This window comes from Oncorhynchus clarkii, chromosome 20 (genome assembly GCF_045791955.1).
Source record: "Oncorhynchus clarkii lewisi isolate Uvic-CL-2024 chromosome 20, UVic_Ocla_1.0, whole genome shotgun sequence".
In the NCBI taxonomy this organism is placed as follows: Eukaryota; Metazoa; Chordata; class Actinopteri; order Salmoniformes; family Salmonidae; genus Oncorhynchus; species Oncorhynchus clarkii.
The window spans coordinates 12,192,536-12,206,830 of NC_092166.1; the positions used below are offsets into that span (position 1 = coordinate 12,192,536).

Below are 14,295 nucleotides of genomic sequence, written 5' to 3' on the forward strand. Positions count from 1 at the left end.
CCAGAATTTTCTCCATCTCCTTAGCTATCATACTGCTTCCACCTGGCATTCCACTGATTTCAAAACTTGGTCCTCCAGAAAGTGGAACATTATCAACACTTATGCAGTTCTTCGTGGAATCTTTCAAAAAAGCCCAAATAGAAAGGATTACCTACACATACTGAGCAGCTCATGTTATAGACAGAAAGAAGCGTGCTACATGACAGACGAATCCGAACTCATCTATTGGCAAGTCCAGCCCATCCATTATCTCAGCCAATCATGGCTAACGGGAAGGTTCCTCACTTTTTCCGTGGCTAAACTAACTAGGCTTGTAATTTAACAATTTTATTCATATTTACATTTGTTTGTTATTAAGGCACATGAAAGTTCACGTTCCAGAAGGCATTTCTGCCCCCCCAAAATACGCATTTTGATAAAAAATAAATGTTTACGTTCAAATGCCTCTCCTGTGAAGTAGTGACGCGTGACATACATCTAGTTTCCTGAAACGAGTCAAGTTTATACACAAACAGAAGGTACAGTAGTTTTGAACCAATAATTCATAGGCTACAGTCATAGGTTACATGACACATGGAGCTCTATTTTCGGCTGGCATTAAGGCGGCACTAGTGTAAACGCATGTTAGTTTTCAATTTCGTTATGTAAAAACTGCCGCATTAGCATTTTCCAGGCCTAACGCTAGGTTCGGCAATTTAACTGTCTTACAGTCGTATGAAAAAGTTTGGGCACCCCTGATAATTTCCATGAGTTCCATTTATAAATAATTGGGTGTTTGCATCAGCAATTTCATTTTGATCTATCAAATGACTGATGGACACAGAAATATTTCAGTAGTGAAATTAGGTTCATTGGATTAACAGAAAATGTGCAATATGCATCAAAACAAAATTAGACAGGTGCATAAATTTGGGCACCCCAATAGAAAAATCACATCAATATTTAGTAGAGCCTCCATTTGCTAAAATAACAGCCTCTAGACGCTTCCCATAGCCTCTAATGAGTGTCTGGATTCTGGATGAAGGTATTTTGGACCATTCCTCCTTACAAAACATCTCCAGTTCAGTTAGGTTTGATGGTTGCCGAGCATGGACAGCCCGCTTCAAATCATCCCACAGATTCTCAATGATATTCAGGTCTGGGGACTGGGATGGCCATTCCAGAACATTGTACTTGTTCCTCTGCATAAATGCCCGGGTAGATTTTGAGCAGTGTTTTGGGTCGTTGTCTTGTTGTAATATCCAGCCCCGGCGTAACTTCAACTTTGTGACTGATTCTTCAATATTATTCCCAAGAATCTGCTGATATTGAGCGGAATCCATGCGACCCTCAACTTCAACAAGATTCCCAGTACCGGCACTGGCCACACAGCCCCACAGCATGATGGAACCCCCACCAAATTTGACTGTTGGAAGCAAGTGTTTTTCTTGGAACGCTGTGTTCTTTTGCCGCCATGCATAACGTCCCTTGTTATGACCAAATAACTCAATCTTTGTGTCATCAGTCCACAGCACCTTATTCCAAAATGAAGCTGGCTTGTCCAAATGTGCGTTTGCATACCTCAAGCGACTCTGTTTGTGGCGTGTGTGCAGAAAAGGCTTCTTCCGCATCCCTCTCGCATACAGCTTCTCCTTGTGCAAAGTGCGCTGAATTGTTGAACGATGCACCGTGACACCATCTGCAGCAAGATGATGTTGTAGGTCTTTGGAGGTGGTCTGTGAGCTGTTTTTGACCGTTCTCACCATCCTTCGCCTTTGCCTCTCCGATATTTTACTTGGCCTGCCACTTCTGGCCTTAACAAGAACTTAGCTTTTTGTAGCCTTCCTCTAAACCATAATGTTGAACAATCTTTGTTTTCAGGTCATTTGAGAGTTGTTTTACTATAGTGAAGACTGGTTCAACAGCAACGCCTGGCTTTTTATCCTGGTGGTTGTATGATATCATTACATATTACATGTATTTATTGTTGTTGTTTAAAAAAATATATTTAAAAAATTCAATTTTATTTCAACCAATCTTATTAGAATGATTCACCTTCCTGGTTTTATGGTTACAACGTCCGCGGCGCGCTTGCAATGCAACTTCTGGAGATGTGTGAATGCGATCTGATCTGTAAAATGGTTCTGATTATGTTCATAAAACATAGGCCTATTTGGGAGCAGCATTAACAGAGTGGACATTGGGAGCAGCATAACGGAGTGGACATTGGGAGCAGCATAACAGAGTGGACATTGGGAGCAGCATAACAGAGTGGACATTGGGAGCAGCATAACAGAGTGGACATTGGGGAGCAGCATAACAGAGTGGACATTGGGGAGCAGCATAACAGAGTGGACATTGGGAGCAGCATAACAGAGTAGACATTGGGAGCAGCATAACAGAGTGGACATTGGGAGCAGCATAACAGAGTGGACATTCTCCTTTTCCCTTTATGTTGGATCTTTGTCCAGTTACTGTGAAAAGTTTGAATGTGCCGTAAAACCCTCCATAGTTTCCATTGTTTTAATATTATATGGCCACGGGGAGAAATTATGGTGCCTGTAAGTGTGACATAGTAAATTTAAAACAAGTTGTTGTTTTGTTTAGAGTTTGATTAGAATTATTCGTTCTCTTTTTAGGCCATATTATAATGAATTTAGTCTTGCATATTGACAATGTTTGGCATGTCCATTCTCAGCCATAATGTACACTAGGCCTAGCCCCTATATCTGTGGGGATGCCCCTAGAACAATGTGGACTGCAAATCGGTTCAAGTGAACCTATTTAGCAAAGATAGGTCTACATTTTGTTATTTCGTTTCTGTAAGCCATTTATCAAACTATAACGGACTAACATTGGAATTGGAGTTGATTCCAAGGCAATACATAAATGGTTGGAAATACACAACTTGCCTCTGACAAGTGCACCGATAATTTTTGACACTTCCCTGAACCCATAGCGCTATCTCCTGCGCTTAGATTTACCATTGCGTTAGTATTGTTAAAATAGAGCCCATAGGCTACATGACACTAGCAAACCACTTTCTGATCTGAAAAAGATTATGCAATTCCCCATGATAAGGGGTTATCTGTATTAGAGGCACATTAAGCCTTATGGTGCTGAGAGGGTAGATTAAGGGCAGTGGGTTATCACTGTACGATGATTTGTTTCACGGTGTAATCAACCTCTCCCACTACTATCAACACACACCAAATTCACTTAGAAATTATAGATCTGTCATTCTCATTGAAAGCAAGTCTAAGGAGCGTTAGATCTGTTCTATGTGCAGTATTTCTATGCTTCTCCTTCTTAAATTTAGTTTTTTGCTTCTTTTACTTTCATTTTTTTTAAACAAGCTTCGAACAGCTGAAAATACAATATTTTGGATTATGGAAAATATATTTCACAGTGGTTAGTACAATGATTTGCTACACTATACTTGCTTGTTTTGTTACATAAACTGATAGTAGGCGAACAATTAGAATTTTAGCAACCAGAAAATGGAGAGATTTCTGCATATTGAACCATTAAGAAGAGAAGTTGTAAAAGAAGAGATGTTTATGACTTTTATAGTATGTCTGCCTCTTGAAGCTCCAGCTCTCTCTGTCTCTCTCTCTCAGAGCTGTCATGGTGTCACACAAGGAGTTTGTGACTGCAGGGAAGGAGAAAGGGCTGCAGGTGTGGCGTATTGAGAACATGGACCTGAAGCCTGTCCCCAAGGCCCTGCACGGCAACTTCTACACAGGAGATGCCTATCTGCTCCTCTACACAACTGCAGCTCCCTCCTACTACATACACATGTGGATGGGTAAGACTTGCATACACACACACACACAGACACACACAGACACAGACACACACACACACACACACAGACACACACACACACACACACGGACACACACCTATTAGTAACCACTGATTGGACATGAACTGGATCTGAGATATCTATGTAGTAGATTTCTTGCTTTCATCCAGTCATGTTAGATCAATGTTTACTTTGAGAAAGAGAGGGAGAGAAGAGCTACTTTGTTGGAACCGGTTCAGGGAACAGAACAGAAAACCGGAAAATAATACACATTTTCAAGGAAAAGAATCAGAACCAGGAACTAAAGTGAACTATACTGTTCCGGAACAGAACCATTATTTTAAAAGCATGGAACCCCCCCCCCCCCCCCCCTGTCAATCAGAAACTTCTGCCAGCTGAGAATCTGCCTGCCAGCTGAACATCTGCCTGCCGCCCCCTCCGAAGCTTAGCTATAGCCTACTGACGTTATAAGCGTGATTCAGAAGATAGGGAGAGAGATTTTTAATTAGAGAACAATGGATAAACTTTTTCAATGCTTGTTAGGGATACTATAGTTATCACATTTCACACTGGATTTATTAACTACTAAAAGGTAAGATGTGTTTTTAATTCTGGTGTCGCTCTGCACACACAAGCTTGTTAGCTAGCTAACTTTTCTGGTCCAACGTTAAGTCAACTCTGAAGTTCAAAGACATTCAAAGTTCCTCCCTAGAAACCGCTCCTCTGTATTTATAATTATGTAGGCCTAATTCAGATGCTACAAGATGCCAAGCGTTGCAAGCCAAGCCTCGTCCTCCACCCTCTCTCGCTCTCTCCCAACCCGCAAAATTTTAGTTGCATCTCATGCCCGACACTTATCTTTCCATCTTCCCTGTAAACAACTCACTGAGCTATAGCTTGCCTGTAAACAACTCACTGAGCTATAGATTGCCTGTAAACAACTCACTGAGCTATAGATTGCCTGTAAACAACTCACTGAGCTATAGCTTGCCTGTAAACAACTCACTGAGCTATAGCTTGCCTGTAAACAACTCACTGAGCTATAGCTTGCCTGTAAACAACTCACTGAGCTATAGCTTGCCTGTAAACAACTCACTGAGCTATAGCTAGCCTGTAAACAACTCACTGAGCTATAGCTTGCCTACTCCATAGCAACCGGTCTATCCGTACAGCATAATTGGTTAAGTAATTTAACATCGAACAAAATGTAAAACAATTACAATTTCAGAGATTTTCAAAGAACACAAAGGAACGATATAAACCGGGGCTTTGAACCGGCTCAGAAATGTATTTTGCTGGTTGGAACAGTGGAATAGAACAAACAAAATAATGGTTCAGTTCAGAACAAAACGATTGGGAAATCATTTCAGTTCCAACCCCTTGGTAAGAGATACAGTAGCCATTGCAGAGACAAATAGACCCTCTTGGAGGGAGATACAGCAGGCATTACAGAGACAAATAGACCCTATTGGTGGTTGATACAGTAGCCATTACAGAGACAAATAGACCATCTTGGTGGGAGATACAGCATTTCAGTTCCTTATCAACGTAAGATACTTCTACAAATACTTGCTATTTTGTTACACGGTTTCTACCATGAGAGGCCATGTGAATTTGCATGATATAAATAATGTAGAAATACCTGTGGTAGCTGTGGTTAATCTACATATAGACCCTTATAGAAAACATTACTTTTGTCAGTGTGCATGTGAATAAATACCCTATAGCTATGGTCAAATATACACGTATTGTAGACACTGAATCTGCATATAACAAATATTGCTTAGCAGGAAATGTTCCTCTTTCTCAACACACATACGTGAGAAAGCATTTCCACCCTGACACTGTATCTAAGTGTTGAGATAGCAGAAGTGTTGAAACTCTTGTGTGAAATTAACTTGTGTAATTCTATTTCCCCTCTTGTTTTCCTGTCATGTCTATTAGCTTGATTCAAATGTCAAAAATCTTCAAAGAAAGCCCACAAGTAATTACGTGTAGGAGAGAGTGTATACTACACTCCCTCATCTCCTTCTTTCTGTCTCTGTCTCCTTTCCTCCCTCTCTCTCTAGCTCTCTTTCTCTGTCTCTCTCCTCTTCACTCCAACTCTCCTATGTCTAGTTTGTCAGTTCGACTTTGCACTGAGACAAACCAGAGTGAACACAGTGTGCATGCTGCCGGCTCTCACACATAGCATACCAGTGCCTGTTAGTCATTACCCAGCCACATTAGAGAGGCCTGGGTCTGGATGGGTTTATGTGGTGCCTAGCTCTCCCTCTGATCGAGGCTTCAGTTCTTTGCTGTGGTGGCGGCCTTACTGATCTAACATTCTCTATCATTCCCGTTCGAGATCTGAGAGGGATCCACGCAGAGTTGCAAACAACTCCACCCCATCGTTTCAGTTTTTCAACCACATGTTGGAGCCCCAGGGCAAAACTCAAACCATATTTAGCTGTAGTAAAGAGAACCTTCTGGCTCTTGGTGGAGTTCTTGTTGAATCTGATCAAACCAGTTTTAAAATAAGTATTTATGTACATACTGTGCAGTACCCATTGAAAGTCTACACACTCCTTGAAGAGTCGTCACATTTAAAAATGTATAAAATAGGGTTGTTTTTTCCTACCGTTTTACAATACCTACAACATTTTCAAAGTGAACATTTAATTTTTTATTTTTTTTTACAAAAACATGTCTTGATTGTATAAGTCTTCACACCCCAGAGTTTTTTTTTACAGATATAAATCAAAGATTCTACCAACTTTGCATAACTCTTTGGGCAACATATCCATTGTTTATGTAAACATTTCTCAGGCTCAGTAAATTTGGCAAGGAATTATTGTACAGCAATATTCAAACCTTATATATTTTTTTCAAACAGATTTAAGTCAAGACAGAGACCGGATCATTCCGGAACACTCAACACCTATTGGAAAGCCATTCTAGTCTGTCTTTGGCATAAACATTTGTGTAATTGTTCCGCTGAAAAGCAACCTATCCCAGGGTTAGATATTCAGAAGACTGACGCATGGTTTCCTTCAACTTTTTATCTGGTCTCCTTTATTTTTTTATTCTGACAAACTCCCCAGTCCCTGCCGGTGACAAGCATACTCATAACAGGATGCTGCGACGGCAATACTTGAAAATAGAGGATGCACATTGTATTCACTCCACATTAATGGCCTGAATGACAGAAAAAAAAAGCCTGTGTTTAAAAATCCCATCAAAATCATCCATTCTGTTTGCAACAAGGCCGTTAAGTCATACTGGAAAACAACATGGCAAAGAAATATATTTTTGGCCTAAATAAAAAATGACAGGCTTGGGTCAAATCCAATACAACACAACACAGAGTGAAACCCTTGAAAGTACAAAGTATTGTGGTGGCAGCATCATGTTATGGGAATGCTGCGACGTGTGGGGTTGGACCCAGGTGCAGAGAATGGAACAGACGCGGAATCAATGGTTTATTATAAAATTAAATACTTTACTGAAAATAAGGATCACAGTAATATTGAAAAAAAAACTAGGACTAGAAAACTTACTCAGGCAACAAACAGAGGCAACCGAAATCAAGCTTCTGCAAACAAGGACAGAAAACACACATTTAAAAAAAAAAAGAAAAATCATAAATGAAGTGATAAGCAACACCTGAGGAACAAAGAAAGTCTTTAGGACGGCATCTGCTGCCTGGAGGAACCATGACAGTACACCCCCAGGAGCGGCTCCAGCTGCGGAGCCCTGACGACCACCACGTAATCGGTTGAAGTCTCCTACCAGACCCGGATCCAGGATGCCCTTCCTCGGGTCCGTGTTCTCCCAGTCCACCAGGTACTGCAGGGTCCCTCAGACCCGGCGAGCCTCCGACTGACGTCAGACAGTGTAGGCCAGGTTGGCCATCCACAAGTCGAGGTGGCGGAGGAGCAGGTGGTGGTGGGGGGGGACTGGGGAGGGGGGAGAAGGGACTGGCTTGAGACCGGAGACATGGAAGGACAGACAGAACCTCATGTACCTGGGAAGCTGGAGACGATAGGTATCCAGGTTGATGCAACTCAGGATCTTGAAGGGTCCTATGTAGCGAGGAGCAAGCTCCCACAAATTCACCTTTAAGGACAGATCATGAGTGAACAGCCACACCCGTTGACCCGGTCGGAGGAGCCGAAGAGGTTTTCGGTGCCGGTTTGCCTGATGTTGATGTCGGGCAGGTGACGGTGACAGTCCAGTGGATGAGTTCGGCAGTGTGTTATGAGCATACTCCGCCCAGACGAGTTATCTGCTCCAGTTTCTGGCCTGAGTGTAGACGAAGCAGCGGAGTAACTTCCCTAGCTCCTGGTTGGCACGCTCCGTTTGCCCATTCAACTGTGGGTGGAACCCAGAGTAGAGACGTACCGATGCCCCCAACAGAGCAGACGGTCTTCCAATAGCGTGCAACCAACTGGGGGCCCCGATATGAAACAATGTCCTGGGGAAGTCTGTAGTTGAAAGACATGACTAAATACTCATAGTGGCCACTAGGGGTGTTAAAGGCAGTTTTCCACTAATCTCCTTCCCTGGTGAAGAATTTGGCCCATTGGGTCAACTCTAAGGCAGCGGACATTCTTGATCGTAATCTGGTTCAGCCCTCTAATCGATGCACGGACGCAGGCCTCCATCCTGTTCTTAACTGACTTGCCTAGTTAAATAAAGGTAAAAAAATAAGGAAAAAAAAGAAGAAGCCTGCATCAGCTGGGGATGTAGAGGGTCAAATTAATCTTGCCTCCAGCGACTCCCGGATGTAATTGTCCAGGACTGCCGCTTCAAGGGTTGAGCGAGAGTACAGATGGCCCCGGGAAGGCGTGGAGCCAGGTAGGAGTTATGGCACAGTCATATGGACGATGAGGGAGAAGGGGGGCCTGTAGCCTCTTACTGAAGGCCTCCCAGAGGTCGAAGTATTCGGGAGGGAGAGAGGAGAGGTCTTGGCCTTTAATGGATGTAGAAGGACATGGCTAGGCCCTTGGTGGGGGTCTTAGTCATTTAGTCTGGCAGTCCTTACCCCAGTCTAGTAGGTGTCCCATGGACCAGGAGAATCATGGGTTATGTAGCACTATCCAGGGGTACCCTAGGATAAGTCTGTTCTCAGGAGCAGTGATCAAAATAAAACTTAAGTCTGAGTGGTTCACCCCAACCTGCAGTAGAATGGGCTTGGCCTGATAGTCCCCCTGGCCAGAGCCAATGGGGTGTCCATCGAGGGCTTGAATCTGCAGAGGAATGGGACATTTCACACAGGGGATCAATGAAGTTATCTGCGGCCCTAGATTCCACGAAGAGTTGAATCCGGTGTTGACGGTTTTCCCAGTGGAGGGTTGTGGGTAGTAACATACAGTGACTGGGTAGCCGGGAGGTAACAGCACAGCTTATCAGGGTCTCCCCTTGTCCTGGCGAGCCCTGGTGTTTCCCGTCAGCTCTGGACATGTAGCACGGTGATGACCGCAACCTCCGCTGTATAGGCAGCAGCCTTCGGGCGTGTGCCTGTCACGCTCCTGTGGGCTCAGACGTGTGTCCCAGCTGCATTGGCTCCTCAATGCTGGGTTCAGGTGGGGTGCTCAGAAAGCCGGGATCCTGGGGTGGTGTCAAAAAAACCGCCAAAAACCCCCATTCTCAGATGCGGTTGTAAAGCCTGATTTCCAGCGTTATCAGGGACTCAAGGTCCTCTCCCAGTTCCCAGGCAGCCAGGTCATCATTGATAGAGTTAGACAGGCCCTAGTGGAAAGCGGTAACCAGTGCCTCAGTATTCCACCTACTCTCGGTGGCGAGGGTACGGAACTCAATGGTGAAGTCAGCCACTGGTCTGGCCCCCTGGCGGACCAGTCAGCTTGCTGCTTCCCGTCCACCGACTGGGTATTCAAAGACTCAACACAGCTCGGCAGCGAAGGTTAATATGGAGCTGCAGGATGGTGGCTGCTGTTCCTACACGGCCGTTGCCCACACCAGGGCCCTGCCCGAGAGCAGAGAGATGATGTAGGCGATCATGGCCCGATCGGAGTGAAACAAGGAGGATTGTAACTCGAACACCAGAGAGCACTGAGTGAGAAAACCCTTACATCCTCCTGGGTGGCCGTCATACCGCTCAGGGGCTGGGATCTTGGGTTCCCAGTGCAGGGTCCCTGGAGGAACTACGGCAACGCCTGTAGCACTGGGCGATGAGACTTGGGCATTGGCTCCTCCTAGGTTGGGGTGTGCTGTGGACAGAAGGAATTGGTGAGTGCCCGGAGGATCTCGGAGATCTGGGAGAATTGTTCTTGCTGTCTTCCCAACAGTGCTCCTCTGTGGGTTATGACCTCTCAACTGGTTGATCTCTGCTGGGTCCATGTTGGGGCAGAAGCTTGCTGTGACGTGGTGGGGTTGGATCCAGGTGCTGGACCAGATGACCGTAAATACTTGACTGAAAATAAGGTAACAGAAGGATAACAGTAACACTGACAACCAACAAACTCTAGACCTCTTACTCAGGCAACAAACACACAGGGCAACCAAAATCAAGCTTCTGCAAACAAGGACAGAAAATACACCTATTTTAAAAGGAAAATAATAATGAAATGATAAGCAACACCTGAGTAGCAAAGATAGTCTCTAGGGCGGTCTCTACCGCCCTCTGGTGCCCGGAGGAACCATGACATATGCTTGTCACTGACAGGGACTGGGGAGTTTGTTAGGATCGACATACATATAAATGGAGGAAAGCCCAAGTAAAAAGGAAAACCCGCCTCGGTCTTCTGAAAACCTAACCCTGGGATGAAGTTACAACTAGGCACAGATTGGTTGAATCACCTTATTCAATGAAATTTCAACAACATTTTGTTGTGTTACAGCTTGAATTCAAAAGAGATTACATTTAGATGTTTTTGCACTCATCTACACACAATAGCCAATAATGAAAAAGTGAAAATATGTTTTTAGAAATTTAAGCAAATTGATTGAAAATGAAATACAGAAATATCTAATTTACATAAGTATTCACACTACTGAGTTAATACATGTTAGAATCACCTTTGGCAGTGATTACACCTGTGAGACTTTCTGGGTAAATCTCTAAGAGCTTTGCACACCTGGATTGTACATTATTTGCACATTATTATTTAAAAAATTCTTCAAGCTCTGTCAAGTTGGTGGTTGATCATTGCTAGACAGCCATTTTCAAGTCTTGCCATTATTAGGCCACTCAGGAACATTCAAAGTCGTTGGTAAGCAAATTCATTGTATATGTGACCGACCACCTCGATTTGTTCTTATGTTGCAAAATTATAAAGTTGTTTTTACATTGTATAAAAGTAGAGACACAGAGCTACGAAATCATTCACTGCAGTTGAGGAACAATGGGAACTAATTCTGCTTTGAAAGTTTATAAACTTGTAACCCCACTTTTGAGAATGTCCCTTGAATATACTTATTCAGCATTGTTCACAAGCTCTTAAGCCTTAGCCCCACCCATCTCTTTAAGGATTCACATGTGAAGACATGTGCTAAACAAATGGAGTAAGGTAGTGTAGTGAACAACCAAAGATTTCAAGACTAAAATTCGGGAAAATAGTAGCCTATAATAAGGGAAAAATTCCAGGTAAAAATACACTTTATCTAGATCTTGGCCTATATCCTAATCTGACTTTGGTGCAGGTCATGTTGTTCTTCACATTACCATCTCTGGTAAACACACACTGTATCAAATACAATCAAAGTTGACTTGTCACATGCACAGGATACAGAAGGTGTAAACGGTACAGTGAAATGGTTTCTTGCATAGTAGCAATGTCAAAAATAGAAAGTGTTTAAAATATTAGATGATGCTGACCCAGACACACATGTCTAAATTGACGGGTCATGTGAAAGAAATGTTATAACCACACCCCAGCCACATCTAGCTAAGTGGATGGTTCACTATTGTCTAGACATGTACACATGTTCATGAAATACAATAGAAGGCCGTAATCACCCACAGACACACCTACCTAACTTGATGGGTCATGTAATCATCTGGCGAAGTGGAGTATCTTGTTTAGACATGAAGCTAGCTAACTAAAATATAAACCATAATCCCGACCCATCCAGTACAAATGGATTGTCATAGCTAGCCACCATGCATGAAACGCATTAATATGAATCTGCAGGTAGCTAAAGCTAACCAACTAGGTTCATTGTTATCTAGCTAACTAACATTAGGCTACAATTAGCATGGTAAATTGCTCTCTGAGATACAAATACAATTACACAGACGACACAGATCATACAAGTAATGTTAGCTAGCGAGCCAGGAAGCTAACGTTCGCTAGCTAGCTAACAGTACTCTTTAACTTGCAATGAAAACGACTTTCTGACAAAATTCGATACGCATATAATCTGAAAATGTAGCTAGACTTTTACCCGTATACATGGATGAACACTTCACGGCGTACTGAACCACTTTAACTAAGTAAGACGTCCTGTGTCGTTTCCGTTTTGTTTGTAACTACTGCTTGTTTGGCCCGTTGTGTTAAATCACTCCGGTTCACACTGACCGTGTGTATTCCTGTGTAGTGACGTGCGACATACGCCTAGCTTCCTGAAAAGGGTTACATATTTGGCCTTGCATTTTAGGTTATTGTCCTGCTGAAAGGGGAATTTGTCTCTTAGTGTCTGTTGGATAGCAGACTGAACCAGGATTTTCTCTAGAATTTTGCCTGCGCTTAGCTCTATTAGTTTATTTTTATCCTAAATAACTCCCTAGTTCTTGCCAATGAAAAGCATACCCATAACATGATGCAGCCACCACCATGCTTGAAAATATGAACAGTGGTACTCAGTGATGTGTTGTATTGGATTTGGCCTAAACATAACTCTTTGTATTCAGGACTTTTTCAGGGCAGTTTTACTTTAGTGCCTTGTTGCAAACAGAATGCATGTTTTGGAATGATTTATTCTGTACAGGCTTCCTTTTCACTCTGTCATTTAGGTTAGTATTGTTTATTAACTACAAGGTTGTTGATTCATCCTCAGTTTTCTCTTATCACAGCCATCAAACTCTGTAACTGTTTTAAAGTCACCATTGGCCTCATGGTGAAATTCCTGAGCGGTTTCCTTCCTCTCTGGCAACTGACGCCTCTATCTTCGTCGTGACTGGGTGTATTGACACACCATTGTATGTGTGGGGTACACAGATGAGGTAGTCATTCAAAAATCATGTTCAACACTATTAATGCACACAGGGTGTGTCCCTGCAACTTACTATGTGACTTGCTAAGCACATTTCTACTCCTGAACTTATTTAGGCTTGCCATAACAAAGGGATTGAATACTTATTGAGTCAAGATGTTTCAGCTTTTCATTTGTAATTAATTTATAAACATTTCTAAAAACATTATTCCACTTTCACATGATGCCGTATTGTGTGTAGGCCAGTGACACAACATCTACATTTAATAAATTTTAAGTTCAGGCTGTAACACGACAAAATGTGGAAAAAAATCAAGGGGCGTGAATACTTTCTGAAGGCACTGTATGTTGCCCTGAGAGTTGCGCAAAGTTGGCTGAATCTGATTCCAAATGATTCACAGCTGTAATGGCTGCCCCCAGGTATTAACTCTGGGGTGTGAAGACATATGCAATCAAGGCATGTTCGTTTTTTATTTTTTGTTTTCACTTTGAAAATGTGGAGTAGGTAGTGAAGATAAGTACGAAATAAATCAAATTTTGTCCCTTTTTTCCCCATTTAATTTGAAGGCAGGAAAATGTGAAGAATGTGCAAGCGGCTTGTAGACTTTCACTAGTAAGCTTGGTGTACTGTAATTACAAAAGAAGTTGGCTATAACCAAAACAGGCAGTCACCTATACCATACTCAACAGTTTGAATAAAGGCCTGGAAAGGCAATACTTAACCGCTATTGGTCAAAACAAGTTTTAGCAATTTCTCTGTGGATGATTTCTAACTTTCTCTCCTCTCTTTCTTCCAGGGGATGAGTGTTCTCAGGATGAGAGAGGAGCGGCGGCCATCTTTGCCACCCAGCTGGATGACTTCCTGGGCGGAGGGCCGGTCCAGTTCAGAGAGGTCCAGAACAACGAGTCCATCACCTTCTTGGGCTACTTTAAGTCTGGCATCAAATACAAGGTCAGCTTCTTCTGCTAACAGCTGAAAGATGTAGAGTGGGAAGTCATTTGTTTTTTTATTCCAATGAATCATCCACTAATGACACTTTGAACAAGAGCAGTGGGTTCAGGGTTTCCCAAACTCGGTCCTGGGGCACCCTCTGGGTGCACATTTAGTTTTTTACCCTAGCACTACACAGCTGATTCAAATAACCAATTCATCATCAAGCTGTAATTATTTCAATCAGCTGTGTGGTGCAAGGTCAAAAACCTAAACGTGCACCTAGGGGGGCAGGACCGAGTTTGGGATACCCTGGGTTAGTTGATGGTAAGGAAGTGGTTTATTGTGCATTAGAAATGTAAGGGTTTGTGTTGCATTAGAAAGGTAACAGTTGGGGCAAGAGGGGTTGGTCGTAGCGATC

At 42.9% G+C, this 14,295-nt stretch overlaps 1 protein-coding gene across 1 annotated transcript in view; it reads left to right on the forward strand.

Annotated features, from left to right (window-relative positions):
• The window catches only part of LOC139375917 (gelsolin-like), a 37,884-nt gene that overhangs the window by 4,680 nt on the left and 18,909 nt on the right, over positions 1-14,295 (forward strand). The window contains exons 2-3 of the mRNA XM_071117879.1: positions 3,600-3,787; positions 13,741-13,895. Of these exons, the coding sequence (XP_070973980.1) occupies positions 3,607-3,787; positions 13,741-13,895 (336 nt within the window). The 5' untranslated portion in view covers positions 3,600-3,606. The remainder of the gene's footprint in view (positions 1-3,599; positions 3,788-13,740; positions 13,896-14,295) is intronic.